At 42.6% G+C, this 17,920-nt stretch overlaps 1 protein-coding gene and 1 long non-coding RNA gene across 3 annotated transcripts in view; both read right to left on the bottom strand.

Annotated features, from left to right (window-relative positions):
- Nucleotides 1–17,180, bottom strand: part of CHPT1 (choline phosphotransferase 1) — a 29,790-nt gene extending 12,610 nt beyond the window's left edge. For both annotated transcript variants that reach the window (XR_015163988.1, XM_086401023.1), the window contains exons 1-3: nucleotides 16,719–17,180; nucleotides 3,595–3,742; nucleotides 3,159–3,300 (exon numbers count right to left, since the gene is read on the bottom strand). Coding sequence is in view for 1 of the 2 variants with exons in the window: in XM_086401023.1 (XP_086257149.1) it covers nucleotides 3,159–3,300; nucleotides 3,595–3,742; nucleotides 16,719–16,991 (563 nt within the window). In the remaining variant the exon portion in view is untranslated. The remainder of the gene's footprint in view (nucleotides 1–3,158; nucleotides 3,301–3,594; nucleotides 3,743–16,718) is intronic.
- Nucleotides 404–939, bottom strand: LOC147372308 (uncharacterized). The gene is made up of 2 exons (XR_015163990.1): nucleotides 692–939; nucleotides 404–560 (listed from the first exon to the last, which is right to left on the bottom strand). It is a non-coding gene; the product is annotated as an uncharacterized LOC147372308 (long non-coding RNA).
- Nucleotides 17,181–17,920: the final 740 nt, after the last annotated feature.

Here is a 17,920-nt window from a genome sequence, read left to right as displayed (position 1 = left end):
AACATCAGTCTCTAATCTGCATCCTCTGAAGCTACCGATTCCTCTCTCCTTTGCTCCATAAACAGGTTAGCAAATAGTCCACATCTGTAATTTCCTCCTCTCTTCATATTGCTGCATAATCCACTACAGTCCAGTTTTTGGCCTCATTCTATTAAAACTGTTTAAGGTAAACAGTGACTTTCAATTTGTTGAATGAAAGGGATACAGTTTGGTTACTATCTCACATAACTCCTTTCAATAGTTAAATCGCTGACCACACCCCTCTTTCTTGAAAAGCTTTGCTGTTTTTATGCCATGTTCTCTCGTGATTCTCCTACCTTTCTGGAAGATCTTCCCAGGCTCCTTCTTCCACATCTTAAATGCTACTGTTTCCAGGATTCCTCTTTTCTCTTTTTAGGTTCTCTGAATATTATATCTATACTTAAGACTACCATCTATATGCCAATGACCTCTAAATCCATTTCTCCAAATCCATATATTTTTTTCTGAGCTTCAGATGTTATGTGTCTATCTCCTTTGCATCTCCTCTTAGATGCCCTGCTAGAGGAATACTTACTGCTCTGCAAATACAAAAAATGTAGGGATTAGATGATAAAATAGATCCAGCTATGGAAGAAAAGACTTCTCAGCTGAGTTATTTTGAGGGCATTTAGAGGGAAAAGGCAATGGCACCCCACTCTAGTACTCTTGCCTGGAAAATCCCATGGATGGAGGAGCCTGGAAGGATACAGTCCATGGGGTCGCTGAGGGTCGGACACGACTGAGCGACTTCACTTTCACTTTTCACTTTCATGCACTGGAGAAGGAAATGGCAACCGACTCCAATGTTCTTGCCTGGAGAATCCCAGGGACGGGGGAGCCTGGTGGGCTGCCGTCTATGGGGTCGCACAGAGTCGGACACGACTGAAGTGACTTAGCAGCAGCAGAAGGAGAAGGTGACTGGAACATTAATGCACAAATAAAAGGAAAATGTAATGACATCCAGTATTTGTAAGATCAGTGATAGGCAAATCAAGGCCTCCAGACTGCATGGAGAAATAGTCAAGTTAGTTGAAAAAGGTAAACTAAGTAATATAATGTATGGTATTTTGTGAAGAAAAAAGAGGAGAAGTACTGACATTTACTGAGCATCTGAGTCTTATGAGCTATATATACATTATACCTGTCTTTTGGGAAAGAGAAAATGAAAAGATTTTTCCACGCTTGTATTAAAAACAGCTGGATACTGCTATAGAAAAATGACTTCAGAGCCAACATTCTTTCCCCTACACCTATGATTTATTATCAGGATTTTGTACTCTTTTTCAAGTAACAGTACAGAATTCCATTAAGTTAATCTATAATTTTTCCAGGGTATGACTAGTGACCAGAAGCAACTAGGAAAGCTGACAGAAATTACAGGACAAACTTTCAGTAACTAAATGACATATACAGGGATTGAGCTAGGAACCTTGGTTTCACACATGCATCATTCATACCACAGAAAGCGTCATTCTTCCTCTTTTAAGGATAAACTATATAAATGACTAAATTTTTTTGGAAATTTATTATTGTTTATTGACAGATTTTTCAGGACATCCATCCTAGCCAATTGACAGTTGATACTGACTGACTTTGGAAGTATTTACAGAAGCTTGGCTGATGTCCCACATATAGATCCTTCTTATAGTGTTAAGCTGGACCATCCATGTGTATCCTACTCAATGCTCAATGATGCTTTTACTTTGATAAAGTGAAACCATACAGAGGAGGATCTGTGCCACAGAGAGTAAGCATTTTACATGCTTCAAACCCTGGGCAGTGCAAGATCTCCTCCAGTCCTTCACATGTCTGGTGCTCAACCACAGCAACCACTTCCCTAATGTTCTGAGTACTTCTGTTCCTCATCCTCCTGCCTACAATGCTTTTGCCCCAATCTGTCTGGCATATCCCACCCACAAGTGACTCATCTTTCTATGTCCAATTCTAGGCACACTCAGTCAACTGACACTCAACTGACACTCTCAGTCAACAGTAAATGAGTATAAAGTGTACAACTAGGCCAGGAATGTAAAATAATTCATTTCAGAAAGATTTTTAATGAAGTAAAAGTCAAAGAGGTAAAGTCTAAGTCATTAAATAACTGCTGCTACTGAACAACAGTCGTTAAGAGTGTGGGGTTTGGAGAGTTGAGTTTAACCCTGGCTCCACACTTTTTTAGAAGTATAAGGAAGTTACAGAACTTCTCCGCCTCACTGGTACAGTCGCAGTAATACCCTCAACAGGGTTAATGTGAGGAATAAATGAGAAAAGGCATGTAAAGCACTGAGTACACCACCAGAACCACACAAGTGCTCAACAGCTGACAGCTGTGACTATTCTGTAATTTAAAGTCAATGTGAAAAACTGCCAGTGGCTTTCACTCTGTTAAATGATCCATTGTTTTGAGCTTCTCCTTTCAGTTATCATTATCAGAAGTTTTTTTTTTTTTTTCCAGAGCTACTGCTTCTCCCAGGAAGCACTGCAGGAAAGAATCTGAAGACAGGGGAAGCCAAAGCTGAGAATGAACCAAAGGGAGATGGCTACTAAAAGGTCAGGCAAAGAGGCAGCTGATGAGAAAGAGAGAGAACAGAGTTCCAGTCTTGTGCACTGTTTCCTGGTGTCTAAGAATAAAGCATCAGGGGCAAATAGTACAAGATGCTTTTACACTATCTCACCAACTGTACACCACAGCTGAGATTCTCATGACTACTGTTGTTCGGGACTGCTGTAAAGGGGTTCCCCTTTACGGACACACAAAAATTTGACCATAAAGGACCTTTAGATTCCATATCTCAATATTTTATCTTTTAGCCAAATGCTTCTTTTTTAGGTACTTTATATTCTTTTCCTACTTTATTCACATCCCTTATTTTTCTTTTTCTCTTGTCAATGTAAACTTGGGCTAGTAGGTTGGAGAGGGAGAAAAAATAAAATTATCATCAAGTATGTAACTATAACAAGAAGAACACCTAAAAGACTAAACCTAAGATATAACATTTATGGATGCTTCAATAAATTAAAAGGTAATTTAAATTCATGATTGACAGTTTGTTCCCTTTATTATGAATAAATGAAGTATGACAGTGAAAATGAATTTGATTATATCTTAAAATATACAACTTAAAATACATACTTACTTTCCAAACCTCAACACGCCTGAAACATAAGTCTGCCAGTGAGCACAATAAAACATGAACATCCCAATAAAAGAGCAGAAAAACAACCAGTCGGGGTGAGTTCCTAAGCGAACAGCAATTGAAGCTCCAACTGCCATAAAAACTGAAAGAAACAAGGTTTAGAAACCATTAAGTATTTAAAATAAGTTAAATAATTGCCACTGAATGTTTAGCAATGTAGAGTTTTAAGGTGCATAATCTTGGCATTAAAAGTAGGCAAGAATAAATTACTGAACATACATTTTTAGTGTATTTACAAAAAAATACACTTTGCAAAACTGCTCCCAAATGTAAACCAAAACAAACCAAACAGCTCAGTTCATTTCATTTTTTAAGCCATCATTAAAAAACAAACAAACAAAAAACAACTGTAGGAAAAAAATCTCCACTAACTTACCTGTGGAAAGAGAGTCGCAACCATGGTCAAAAAGTTCCCCTAAAGGAGAACAAGAATTTGTCCTTCTGGCTTGTTTCCCATCAATAGCATCCAGTGACTGGTAGATGAAGAGTCCTAATGCACATAAAAGGTATGTCCAGTATGGTGCCTAACATGAAATGTTAACAATGAAGACTGGTGAGTGACAATAAGCCAGCTTCTGTTTGAAAACAGCTCAACCAAGCCAACCAACACATTTGCTTATGTTCTCGCTTTATAGCACCTCAGCATGATATAAAGAACATTCATAACCCTCTTTCTACAGATATGAATTAAACTAAGAAATGAATTGCTCTAGATTGGGAGGAGGTCACAGAATATATTATGGGAAGCAGGAAGTTAAACAACTGAATGAGGATTAGGACCCTGATTTTGATTCTTAGTCCACAGCTCCTTTAATATAATACTATTTATATATGGCACTGGATTTGAAATTATTCGGTAAGTTTCCACTGTGAAAGAAGAACTTAAAGACAAACCACAGACCCCTGCTTCCATTTATGATGGAATATCAGGGACTGGATTTACTCTCCCACCTTGGATAACTAGAAACGCGATCAAATAAACCAAACAACCATGTTCAGACATTGCAGCCAGCGCAGCACTGTGATCCCTGACAGAAGGGAAGTAAGTGACATGAGCCCTCCGAGTACTCCAGCTTAGTGCCGACGGGCAGTGTCCAGCCCGCAGTGCAGGAGTGGGGACCTGGAAGAGCCCAGTGATCCTGCTGTGTTGAGGAGCAACAGAGCAGAGCTCAGGAAGGTCAAGGCAGACATAATCTGTGGCTCAGGGCACTGTTAAGGAGAGAGGCACATGTTGTGGAGATCTACAGAGGGGATCTTTGAGTCTTTGGCTGAGAGGTGACCTGTGCCTAATGAGAAAAAACTACTAATGAAGGCCAGGGAAAGAACCACATTCCCACCAGGTACAGCAGAAAGACCTTGTAATACTTGTGGCACTGGGTAGAGTTCTCAGAACTGTAATGCTTTAGCAGTGGGGATAAATTAGCCTTAGACTAAAGGTTTCTCTGATAGCCTTAACAGATGCAAAATCCAGCCTCAAAAGGATCTGACTGATTCCAGGTAACTTACCTATAGCCAACACAAAGTACATCTTAAAGGAAAACCCCACCAAACCTAGTACCCCTGAATGTAAAATTCACAATGTTTGGCATCTAATTAAAAAACTACTAGTCACTCAAAGAAGCAGAAAAATACGCTGACAACTAGGAGTAAAATCAATCAAAACAATCAGACCCAGGAATAAGAGAGAGAGTGAAATCTGCAGAAGAGGACATTAAAAGTTCTGATAAATATGCCTCGTATGTTCAAGAAGATGGAAGAAAAGCATGACAGACTCCAGTGAAATTTCTAGAATGAAAAGTACAATATTTCAAATGTAAAATATACTATATGAGATTAACAACATATTAGATACTGCAGAAGAAAATATCAGTGAATTTACAGACTATTAGAGGAAAATATCCAATATTGTGCATAAAGAAAAAAAGGCTAAAAATAATTGAACTGGGCCTCAATAACCTGTGGGATATATGTAATTACAGTCTCAGAAGGAGAGAAAAGAAAGGGTTGGACATGGAAAATACAAGAAAAAATAATGGCTGGAAATGTCCACATTTGATAAAATCTATAAACTCACATATCCATGAAGCTCAGCAAACCCCAAGCAGAATAAATATTTTTTTAAAAAAACCCATCAAGGCACATCATAATCAAATCACTGAAGACCAGTGATGAAGAGAAAATCATTTAAGAAGCCAGAAGAAAAAGACACATTACATACAGAACCATAGACAAAAAATGACAGAGCAGAGAGTCAGTGAACTTGAAGGTGGGTCAATAGAAATGATGCAATTTCAACAAAAGAGAGCAAAAGAATTTTATTTATTTATTTTGAGAAAAAGGATTTTAAAACAACCATTCTTTTCTTTCAGCACTTTATAAATGTATTCTACTTCCTCAGAGACCCATGTGATGAAAGCAATGGCCAACCCAGAATTCTGCCTCAGAAATGAAGTACAGCAAAAGTGTTGAGACGTAGGGTTTCAAAGTTAGATCTGCGTTTGAGTTCTTGGCTCTGTTATGTAATAGCCAAGTGACCCTGGGCAAGTCATTTAAACTTCTAAACTTTGGTTACCTCATTTGTAAGATGCAAATAAAACTTGTAGTTGTACACAATGAAAAAATGCTTAAGATAGTTCTTTACACACACCAGGCATGTAATAAGTGCTCAACGAAGTTTAGCTATTGTCATTAAACATTCTAAAATGATATTTGACATATCAATGTGGGTATGGCTTATGTGGCAATTCTGCAAATAACCAATCAACTCGCTACCTCATTCCTCAATCTTTCAAAGTAAACAAAAGTTTACTTTGAACTTTAACAAATATTTCATCACTTGTTAATATCAGATACCCAGTGTTAATAGCTACACTGCTGTTGTTGTTTAGTCACTAAGCCGTGTCCGACTCTTTTGCCACCCCATGGAATGTAGCCCACCAGGCTCCTCTGTCCATGGGATTCTCCAGGCAAGAATACTGGCATGGGTTGCCATGCCCTCCTCCAGGGGATCTTTCCAACCCAGGAATCGAACCCATGTCTCTTGCATCTTCTGCATTGGCAGGTGGATTCTTTACCACAGTGCCACCTGGGAAGCTCCTTTCCACTGAATCCTTTTCCCCTAAATGACAGAAAGTAAATAATCTACATGAAGATGTTCCAATTCTCCCTTCTTATACAGAAACTTCTTATATGGAAAATTTGGAGCTTCTCAAGAAGCAACTCCCAAAGGTCCACATTAAAAAGCTCCTGATTCTAACTTCTGATCTGGGAGCCTGGCAGCAGGTAAGTCTAAAGGTCAAGGTGTTAACAGAAGTCCATGCTGAAATAAATTTGGCTGCTCCTGGATACCATGGTTGGAGGTGGACTCTGCCCCTTATTTGGAGAAAGGAATGAAAACTGGCTCGCTGGCCTAACATGACCTCACTAGGATATCAATGGAGTTAAGATTTACAGTTTAAATGGGGAAAGAGGGGCAGGGGAATTTCAACAGGAAAAGACAGAGAGAAGGGCTAAGCAGGAATGAAGGTAGAGTCCTTAAAGTGAAAGGTTTATTCATGAGTCCATGACCAGCTCATGTTTCTGGAACAGATGATCCACAGGTCATTACAAGAGAGACTGGAAAGGTAGTAATGTTATCTTAAACAGTACAACAAAGGACTTTCAAAAATGCATTATTTTGTTTGAAACAGCAATCCACAGAGACAAGGCAGCTATTATGTTCTTTTTATTACAGATAAAAGTGAAACTTAGGGAGGGGTGATAAAGTTCCATCAAGAAGAGAGTTAGACTGGATCCAGGAAGCAAACCCTAGTTTTATGACCTGGCCCATGAGACGAGATCTATCAGATTTATTGCCCTGCAGGCTACACAGACTAGGTGTAGCTTCCCATCTGGATTCTTATCTATTCTTTCAAACCTGCTAAGAAGCACTTTCCTGCCCCCACAAATAAAATTTCTTTTTTTTTTCTTTTTGTTTTTTAATTTTATTTTTTAACTTTAAAATATTGTATTGGTTTTGCCATATATCAACATATATCCGCCACAGATATACATGTGTTCCCCATCCTGAACCCTCCTCCCTCCTCCCTCCCCATACCATCCCTCTGGGTCGTCCCAGTGCACCAGCCCCAAACATCCAGTACTGTGCATCAAACCTGGACTGGCGACTTGTTTCATATATGATATTATACATGTTTCAATGCCATTCTCCCAAATCATCCCACCCTCTCCCTCTCCCACAGAGTCCAAAAGACTGTTCTATATATCAGTGTCTCTTTTGCTGTCTCGTATACAGGGTTATTGTTACCTTCTTTCTAAATTCCATATATATGTGTTAGTATACTGTATTGGTGATTTTCTTTCTGGCTTACTTCACTCTGTATAATAGGCTCCAGTTTCATCCACCTCATTAGAACTGATTCAAATGTATTCTTTTTAATGGCCGAGTAATACAATTTCAAGTTCAGTGAACCCGAGCGGTGGGAAACTGGCTGCAAGCTGAGAGAGACCTCCTTCCTTTTAAACCCACGAAGGCGCACTAGTCCACCAGCTGCCAGTTCATTCCCTTTCCAGTCTTCCCAAGACCACAGGGGCTGGACCTATCTTTTCTCTTCCCTGCAGTCATCACCTCCATTTCCACCCGGGAGCTATGAAATAGTTTGCAGATTATCTGTTATCTCTGTAAAACAGGCCCCAGGGGGGAGATCCTCTTGCCAGGAACAGCAGGCCTCTTCCTTCCAGGAGTCTGCTTTAAATGCGGGTCACTCCAGAAAGTTCTCCAGGTGGATGCAGGATTTCCAGAGCTATCCCAACTCAATTCCAGTTTAAAAAAAAAAAAAAAAACTTATTTTCAAAAATTTCAAATGTAAACCCAGGAAAATCAGGGCATGGATTATGAATTATAGAATTATAAAGTCATAAGAAATGGCAACCCACTCCAGTGTTCTTGCCTAGAGAATCCCAGGGACGACAGAGCCTGGTGGGCTGTTGCCTATGGGGTCGCACAGAGTCGGACATGACTGAAGTGACTTAGCAGTAGCAGCAGCAAGCAATATGTTAATACCAGAATACTTCTATAGAAGGAGGCTATTACAAAAAGTAAAACTTCTCCAGATCATATAAGCTCCTTAACATTTAAAGTTTTAAATTATATTATCTTTATAATATCTACTGTATCTGGGAATTCCCTGATGGTTCAGTTAAGACACTATGCTTCCACTGCAGGGGGCATGGGTTTGATCCCTGGTCAGGAAACTAAGATCCCACAGCCATGTGGTGTGGCCAAAAGAAAAAAAAAAATCTACTGTATCTTTTAAGATCAGAACTTTATAATACATCATAGAAATCTTTCCAAGTCAAGCATAAAGATCTACACCATTTGCTTACATGACTGCATGGTATCCAGTGATGTGTGTAAATCACAATTTTAAATAATACCTTCACTAATGATGAATCTTACATGATTGTATGGAAGATTATATGTTTATTCTAGAAAATAAAATAATTACTAAGAAATAATCATAAGTTCATGTCATTCGGAGAAGGCAATGGCATCCCACTCCAGTACTCTTGCCTGGAAAATCCCATGGACGGAGGAGCCTGGTAGGCTGCAGTCCATGAGGTTGCTAAGAGTTGGACACGACTGAGCGACTTCACTTTCACTTTTCACTTTCATGCATTGGAGAAGGAAATGCCAACCCACTCCAGTATTCTTGCCTGGAGAATCCCAGGGACGGGGGAGCCTGGTGGGGTGGTGTCTACGGGGTCGCACAGAGTCAGACACGACTGAAGTGACTTAGCAGCAGCAGTAGCAGCATGTCATTCAGTCAGTTCAGTTCAGTTCAGTCTCTCAGTTGTGTCCAACTCTTTGCGACCCCATGAATCGTAGCACACCAGGCCTCCCTGTCCATCACCAACTCCTGGAGTTCACCCAGACTCACATCCATTGAGTCGGTGATGCCATCCAGCCATCTGATCCTCTGTCGTCCCCTTCTCCTCCTGTCCCCAATCCCTCCCAGCATCAGAGTCTTTTCCAATGAGTCAACTCTTCCCATGAGGTGGCCAAAGTACTGGAGTTTCAGCTTTAGCATCATTCCTTCCAAAGAAATCCCAGGGCTGATCTCCTTCAGAATGGACTGGTTGGATCTCCTTGCAGTCCAAGGGACCCTCAAGAGTCTTCTCCAACACCACAGTTCAAAAGCATCAACTCTTTGGCGCTTTTCACAGTCCAACTCTCACATCCATACATGACCACTGGAAAAACCATAGCCTTGACTAGACGGACCTTTGTTGGCAAAGTAATGTCTCTGCTTTTGAATATGCTATCTAGGTTGGTCATAACTTTCCTTCCAAGGAGTAAGCATCTTTTAATTTCATGGCTGCAGTCACCATCTGCAGTGATTTTGGAGCCCAAAAAAATGAAGTCTGACACTGTTTCTACTGTTTCCCCATCTATTTCCCATGAAGTGACGGGACCAGATGCCATGATCTTCGTTTTCTGAATGTTGAACTTTAAGCCAACTCTTTCACTCTCCTCTTTCACTTTCATCAAGAGGCTTTTTAGTTCCCCTTCACTTTCATGTCATTAAAAAAACACTAATAAATTTAAATTGCTTGTCAGTTACATCACAAAAAAAGAACTATATAAAACTTAAGTATTTGGGAAATTTTACTTTTTCTAGCTACTTGAATTAAAGGATTAGAGAAACATTAGAACATGTGGCAACTGTTTTTGTTCAAAATAACTCTGGATCAGAGAACACTCATATATAGATCAATTATTTATTCCAGGTATCATACTCCTTTTTATTTGTGTGTTTGAATGAGCACACACATCAGGAAAAGGAAAAAGAGACTTAGAAAGTGATCAGTGAACACATTTCTGTGCACTGGACAAATTTAACTTTTGGCTCAGACCCTAGAATACTGGATTTGGGGGGAATACAGTCTTAGGTTTTTCTATAAATGAAAAGGCTAACCTAGGTAGTCTCCAAGGCCCCATCTTTAATATGAGAATAGAATCCTCTCCAGAGTAGGAGGTATGTTCTCTGGTTTTAAAACCTGCTATATATATCATGGGAGCTAAATAACTAGATGATTAAAATCAACTGATGATTAAGTAACAGGTTACCTCATAACTATTCAGTAAAATGGTTTCCAAATTTACGAATACATGTCTTGGGGCTTTTTTGCAGACTGGATAGGAGTATATACTCTGTACTCCACCTGCAAATGATCCTTGAATGAGCTACTTTACCTCTCAGTGCTTCAGTTTCCCTTTATGAAAAATGGGAATAATCACTATTCTCAGCTCATTGTGAGAATTAAATGAATTATTACATGTCAAGTGCTTAGAAAAGTGCCTGGCTTATGGGAAGAGCTCAGTAAATTTTAGTTATTATTATTTCTGATACTATATAAGATACTTTTTGAGTGATTCTTAGGTAAACTTTTCATTTTAATACTTATATCTTTAATCTATTTTAAAAATAATAATTTTAAAACTAGCTAGCATAGCTATCAAACCTATAATTGTACAGATATTAAGGCTTTAAGTCTAAGTTTTTAAGGAGTAGATTTGAAGTTTATGTAAAGAAAAACAGTATAGGTAATACACAAAAGCAAAAATGTTCCCAAATTAAAATTTAGGAAATACTGAAACTATACATGGCTCCTTATATGAATTTTCACACTTAAAAAGTCCTCTTTGCTTTAAATGGCCTTGGATGTAAGTTGATACAGATGCAAAAGATATTACATAACCAGTAACCGCTGGATCAGCTGGTAATGGAGAGACTTCAATTATCCAAACATCAGTTGACTTCTCTCTCCATAAAAAATAAAAACTGCGTTTAGACAAAGATCAGGCATGTGTGAAAAACTGTAATGCTGGTACAGTGTTAGAAGGTGGACTTTGTACCCAGTTGGGTGAGTCTAGTGATTTTTTTAAATATAATAAATTTATTTATTTTTAATTGGAAGATAATTGCTTTATAGTATTGTGTTGGTTTCTGCCAAACATCAACATGAATCAGCCACGGGTATACCCGAGCCTAGTGGGCTGCCATCTATGGGGTCGCACAGAGTCAGACATGACTGAAGTGACTTAGCAGCAGCAGTGATTTTTGAGAGAAAACTCATGGAATTTTAATAGACTGCTAATCTGACTGCTCTAACCTGTATTATGTGCCCGTGACACAGTTGAGCCTGTGACCAGAGGCATTTCATTGTTTACAAAGGGAGGGTTCCCACTGGAACCAAGGCTGGGGAGGCTCCAGAGGCTTGGTGGACAGGAAGCCAAGAGTCACTCTCCATCCCTCCCAGCAGGAAGGCCCTAGCAGCTCACTGGTTTACCCCAACTTGTGGCCTCAGCTCAGGGCAGGGGCCAGCGTTTGAGAGGAACACACCCACCTTCTTACAATGAGGCAGGTTACCAGCTGCGGGTGGAAACCAGGCAGGGCACGAACACCCAACAGCGTTCAACCAACTTCAGGGCCAGAGGGACTTTCTCAGGACAGTAGAAAGCTGTACTTGAAAGACAGCATTCCTTCTCTTAAGTTTAGTGTAAACAGTCGTATTCTTTTTAAAAACCTCTTTGAGTACTTACTAGAATTCTTGTTGACAATGCCAGCCTCTCACTAGGCAAAGGGAAACAGGCAGGGAGGGGAGCGAAGAGAACCCCTAGACAGATCTATAGTCACCGTCAACTCCTTTGGGTACCTTCACATCTGTTTCGCACTGTAACTTCACAGAACCCAGGTGGTTGGCGCTTCTGCCCAGGTCAAACCCACCAGGAGCAGGATTTAAGGCTCCTTCCATACTCACAAGGCCATGTTTTATCCACACTTGAACCAGAATTCTAAAGGGGAAACAGTCTGTTTCTTGGGAATCAAGCACAGGAAAGCCACAGGCATCAGAGCTACTTCTACATCACCGGCAGAAGCTCCTTCTAGACAGCACTGGGATTAGGGTGAGGCCAGCAAGGAACTGTGGGTGCAGGATTCAAGGAGGCATTTTCGACCCTCAGGGCTGTCTGTGCCTGCCTGCCTCACTCTACTCCCTGCCCTGCTTCTAGAACTTTCACCTCCTGCGAGGTATTTTGTTTTAGTATGAGAGGCCACTCTCTCACAAGAGTCCTGCCTTCATAAATGACGCTTCTTAAGTTACTGAACTAGAAGGAAATATTCTAGATTTCAAAGAAACCAAACCTGTAACAGAATTTGACTAGGTTATTGCCTTATTATTCCTCCAACAAATAATTCTTGATAGTCCAAAGGCCACTCGAATTGGAAATATTTAGACAGGGAACAAACCATTTCTTAAGGTTGTAAATATCTCCTCAGATACACTTGCTTTCAATTCATATCATAAGGGAAAGAAATTATTCAAGGCCCTTTGACCCAGCCCTATGCTGGGCACCAATCTGCTATAAACACACTCTTAATACCAGTCACATGGATTTATATACAGATAGCAAGAGGGCAGAGCAAAAACATTTACTCAAGAAAACCGAAAAGAGAATGGAGCCACAGTTTATGCCAGTCAAAAATAAGCAGAGAATGCTACTAAGCTGGAGCCCAAAGAACCAGACTCGAATCACCAAATTTTCTCATCGAGAGGGGACGCAATTCAGTTCTTGTTTTCTGTTTGCCCTGACTCTTGCATACTCATGTCAAAACTCCCTGGACCAAATTGATAAGTATTTAATCTGAAACAAGCTAAAACTGAATATGGATGGAAAAACATAATCTCCCAAGATTATAAATTGCTATTTCCTGCACGCAGTCAATAGTTTAGCAAATATTTACCAAGTGTCTACTTTACACAGGGCACTATGCTGTGGAGAATGTTCAAATAAATGGGCAATTGCTGTCTGAACTTAAAATATGGTAGACTGTCTTACTCAATAAGGACATACATAACCAAACATCACATCACACACATAACCAAAATAAATGGAGAAGTTCCACAGGAGAGCTACAAAGACCTACAGCAGAAGTATAGTTTTCCAGCTTGGAATCCTGGACTCAGTTTAAAGAGGTTAATTTATTTCCCTTTAGTTTCCTCATCTATAAAATGAGGATAATAGTAGTACCTTTTCATAAAGTTGTGGAGAGGATTAAATGAGATAATAGACAAAAGCAGTTTAAATGAATGCCCAGCACATAAGTGTGTGCGTGTGAATGCTAAGTTCCTTCAGTCATGCCCGATTCTGTGCAGCACTATGGGCTGTAGCCTACAAGGTTCCTCTGTCCATGGGATTTTCCAGGCAAGAATAATGGAGTGGGTTGCCAGGCCCTCCTTCAGGGGAATCTTCCCGACAGGGATCGAACCCATGTCTCTTACATCTCCTACATTGGCTAGTTCTTTACCACTAGTGCCATCTGGGAAGCCCCAAGTACGTAAGTAATTCCCGGTAAGTGTTAGTTAAAAAGTCACTCAGTCATGTCTGACTCTTTGCGACCCCATGGACTATAGCCTGCCAGCCTCCTCTCTGTCCATGGGATTTTCCAGGCAAGAGTCTTGGAGTGGGTTGCCATTTCCTTCTCCAGAATGTTAGTTATCATTGCTATTATTATGGAAGTTCATAGGATTAAGTAGTTGATTTGACTTCAGAGAAGGAAGAAAAATTTCCTAAGGAGGTAGTGTTAGGAATGGACACTGAGAGATGAAGTGGGACAGGAGAAAGAAAGAGGAAGGAGAAAAGAGAGGGACAAGAAGGAAAGAAATCTTAAAAAAAAATTTTTTTTGGCTGCACTGCGTGGTATGTGGGATCTTAATTTCTCAACCAGGATTGAACCCCCCTCTCCAGCCCCAGCCTCCATTAGAAGCATGCAGTCTTAACCACTGGACTGCCAGGAGAAGTCCCAAGAAATACCCTTGATATAGGAAGCAGTTCAATTTGGCTGGAGTAGAAAGTTCCTTAATGAAATGGTGGCGTGACATGCAGTTCAGAGCACCATTGCACAACAATGTAAATCACTTAACTTTTTTCTCCTAATTTCTCGTCATCCCCAGTCATGTCCTAGAATATCAATACAGTTAAAAAGTAGATCAAATATTATTAACAATAGATATGTAGTGAGCATTAATCATAAATGGGTAGACTAACCCAAGCATCAGAGTCTAACAACTGTATGGGCTTTCCCTGACCCTTTCTGGAAGGAATCCACCAAGTCTGAAAAAGTACTAACTCTTAAGTTTAAGAATCAGAAAACACATTTCAAGCCAGGTTAAAGACACTCCAGGCCTCAACTTCCTCTTAATAAAATGTATGCCACTATTAGTTCAGGATGGCTGGACAGAAGAAATACTAAAATGGTGCGAAGGCCTTTCTAGGAAGGGAGAAAACTTGCCAGCCTCCTTGGGTTGATATGAGACACAAATGCAACAATGAATGTGAAAGCATATTACACACCTGATAAGCATTACATAAAACACAAGGTATTTTTCCTGCAGATCACCCAGAAAAGAAAGAACTGCAGATGAGACGGTGGTGGTATATGGTAAAAAGAATCGGGCTTTGTAGTCAGGCCTTCTTAGATCTGAACCTTGTCAGATCCTGTCTCTGTGGCCTATGAACTGCGACGTTCCTTTTGTGGTCTTGCCGGGATATTATCAGACAGGCAACGTGACTCCTGTAACGGTGTTTCCCCTCACGGCTACAGCCACTTAGAAACATGTTCAGGATCTAATTACATTTCAGAAACACTTCTCAGTTTCATCTTGTTTTTTCAAACTTTATTTCCTGTTTTTAGATCATTCTGATTTCTTTTTTTTTAAGTCCCTCAGATCCTCCCTGTCTGCCACCTTTTTCCTTTTTTTTGAATGAATGAGGCATAGCCTAAAAATTAATAATTTAACCTGTTCCATCAGGCCCCATCCCCTGTCATCCCTGAACAGAATCTCCTGGACTTCTCTGCCTGTCCTGCTCTTTGGAAGTGCTCAACAGATGGTTATTAAATTAATATTGAAAAGTTCATGATTTAACTGGCAAATAGAAACATTCAAATGTTGTCAGTGAAACCAAGGCCCAATAAAAACTAAACTTTATTATAGGTTTGCAGGACATTTTTCATAAAAGTAATATTTTTAACAGGTTGAACAAATTCTAATTTTCTACATTTATCTGCATGTAATATATCATTTAGTCCTCACTGCATTCTTGTGAAATTTGGCAAGTATTGGCAAGTATTATTTCTATTTTACATGAGGAAAGCATGCCCACGTTGTCTGTCATTCCATAGTGTGGCAAAGCCACATTAGAACCAAGCCTTCCCTTCTGGCCCAGTGCACCTTCCATTCTGGCACACTGCCTCTGGGGAATTCTGCAAACAGGCTTCCACTTACATTTTTTAAACAATATGTAAATGAATTGACAATGGGAACGTCTGCCGAAAAATCAAATATTAATATAACTAACATCTATCAATCTATGTTTAAAATGTAGGCTTCATCAAATACTTAAAAAAAAAAAAAAGGATCCATGTATGGAGGGCACTGTATTCCTATCCAACCTCAAGTCAAATTAGTTCTCCATAGGATCTATACTCCCTGGAGAAAGAAATGGCAACCACTCTAGTATTCTTGCCTGGAGAATCCCATGGACAGAGGAGCCTGGCAGGCTGCAGTCTACGGGGTCGCAAGAGTCGTAGACAACTTAGCCACTAAAACAACCAACGAACCAGGACCTATACTCAAATACGATTATAAACGGAATCTCTATGTGGAGGGCAAAGAAAAGAAAGCAATGTCACAGAACGTGCAATGTAGTCTTTATTCCAGGTATTCTAAAAAGCCATAGATGGGAGTGGCCCCCTCTGCTTCCTGCTCCCCCCATCACACTCAGTCCAAGGGACGCTTCTGATTAACAGGTGTCAACGAAGAAAGAGGAAGTAGTTAATCTCTTAAAAGTAACTTATCTTTGATCAGCGCTATCAGTAATTACAGAATCACTAGCACAGCCTTTGAGAAACAGACGGTTAAGTATAAAAGTGTCCAAAGGGCATTTCGGGCTTGGTCAACCAAACCGCAAGCCCTAAGGCCAGGCGGGACGGAGCTGGGGGTGTTCAGTGACCAGTGTGCAAAGTCACCGACTGCTTGTCCACCCCCACCCCCAACTTGGCGCAGAATGGGGCGGCGGCCAGACAGGCAGGCCCCTCGCTCGCAGTGGCCGAGACAGCCCGTCCGCCGCCCCGGGGGTGGACGGGACTGGGCAGTGACCTTGAGAGCCCCTCCGCCGTCCGGAGGAGGCTGGGGGTACACGCGGGACTGGGTAGGGGCGTGATAGTCTCCCGGCAGAGCGGAGAAGGCTCGCGGCGGCCGCGGCGCGGAGGTAGAGGCGGTGTCCACCCCTCCGCGAACCCGGGCGGCTCTGCCGCGCGCGCGGGTTGACGGAGTGCGGCGCCCCGGGAGCCTCCAGGGCCGCACCTGCGCCGGGGTTCGGCTCAAGGTGGGCAGCAGTTGGGGGCCCGCGGGCGGCGGTCGGTCGGCGGGCCCTACCTCCTCGGTGACCGTGGGGCAATAGGAGATGAGCACGAGCGTGGTGAGCATGTTGATGGCGAGGCCCAGGAGGGTGATGGAGTTGGGGGCCATCCACAGCGGGATCCACTGGAGCAGCCAGGTCCAGTAGAGCTGCAGCGGCGGCTCGAGCAGCGAGACGCCCGCCGCGGTGTAGCGGTGCTCCTCCAGCCGCCGCAGCTGCGCCGCGCTCAGCGGCTCGGTCAGCGCCTTCAGCCAGCGCGGCGCCGGCCTGGCCCCGGCGCCCGCCGCCATGGCCGCCTGCGGGCCCCGCCGCTGCGAGCGAGCGCAGCCCGCGCGGGGCTCCAAGGCGGGGACAGGTGGAGGGAGGGGCTCGCGGGCCCGGGCCTGCGCCGGCCGGGTGGGACTCGCCGGTCCGGCCCGCGGCCGAGGTCGAGGTCAGGCCGGGCCGCCCCTGGTCCCGGGGCCCCCGCCCCTAGAGCCGCCGGCCGCAGGGGGCGGGGCCTGGGGGGGGGTGCGCGAGGAGGGGGCGGGGCCGCCTCGTGAGGGGTCCAGCCGGCGCGACCGGTCCGCCCAGGCCTCCGGGTCACCTCGGGGTGCTCCACCGACCGTCACTTTCTAATTGGCGCACAAAGGGCCCAGACTCCCCCAAGATCCCGATGCACCTGCCTATAAGGTCTGATTCTTCTCCCGGGACCGCTGGTGACGCTCCCCGGAGGGAAGTCTCGCCCGCGGGACAGTTGGTAGCCGGTTCCTCTAACTCGTGCGGTGTGCAAAGCTCGGTTCTCTTCTTTGGCGAACGCCTTGGTCTTCAGCCAAACTGAAGGACGCCGCTGCCTGCAGACCCGGGGTCTGCGGGATACTGTGTGAGAACATGATTTTTGCCCATCTTGGGTCACTGGTTTGAGGGCCCCATCCGTTGGCCCATAGAGAGGTCCTGTTTGATAAATGTACGGGGACAGGATAGGTCTTCCTCCCAACCCCCAGGACTGGGGGCCCTGGCCGTGTATTAGCTCTAGAGAACCCTCACTTTCCGGTTCAGGGATCAAGGTTCAGGGTTCAGATTCCAAAGTATTGGAACTGCCAACCAATCAGGATTTAGAAACACCGTCTAACAAGGGGACTGAATGGTTGGAACCCAAATGCCTATTTTTCAGAGCAGCCCATACCGATAACCATGTTGTTGTTGTTGTTGTTTTTACACACACCGTTCCCCCCAAAGA

This window comes from Bos grunniens, chromosome 5 (assembly GCF_055505025.1).
Source record: "Bos grunniens cultivar Pamir isolate PY7600 chromosome 5, Bosgru_T2T1.0, whole genome shotgun sequence".
Lineage (NCBI taxonomy): Eukaryota > Metazoa > Chordata > Mammalia > Artiodactyla > Bovidae > Bos > Bos grunniens.
This window is presented reverse-complemented; position numbering and strand designations above follow the sequence as displayed.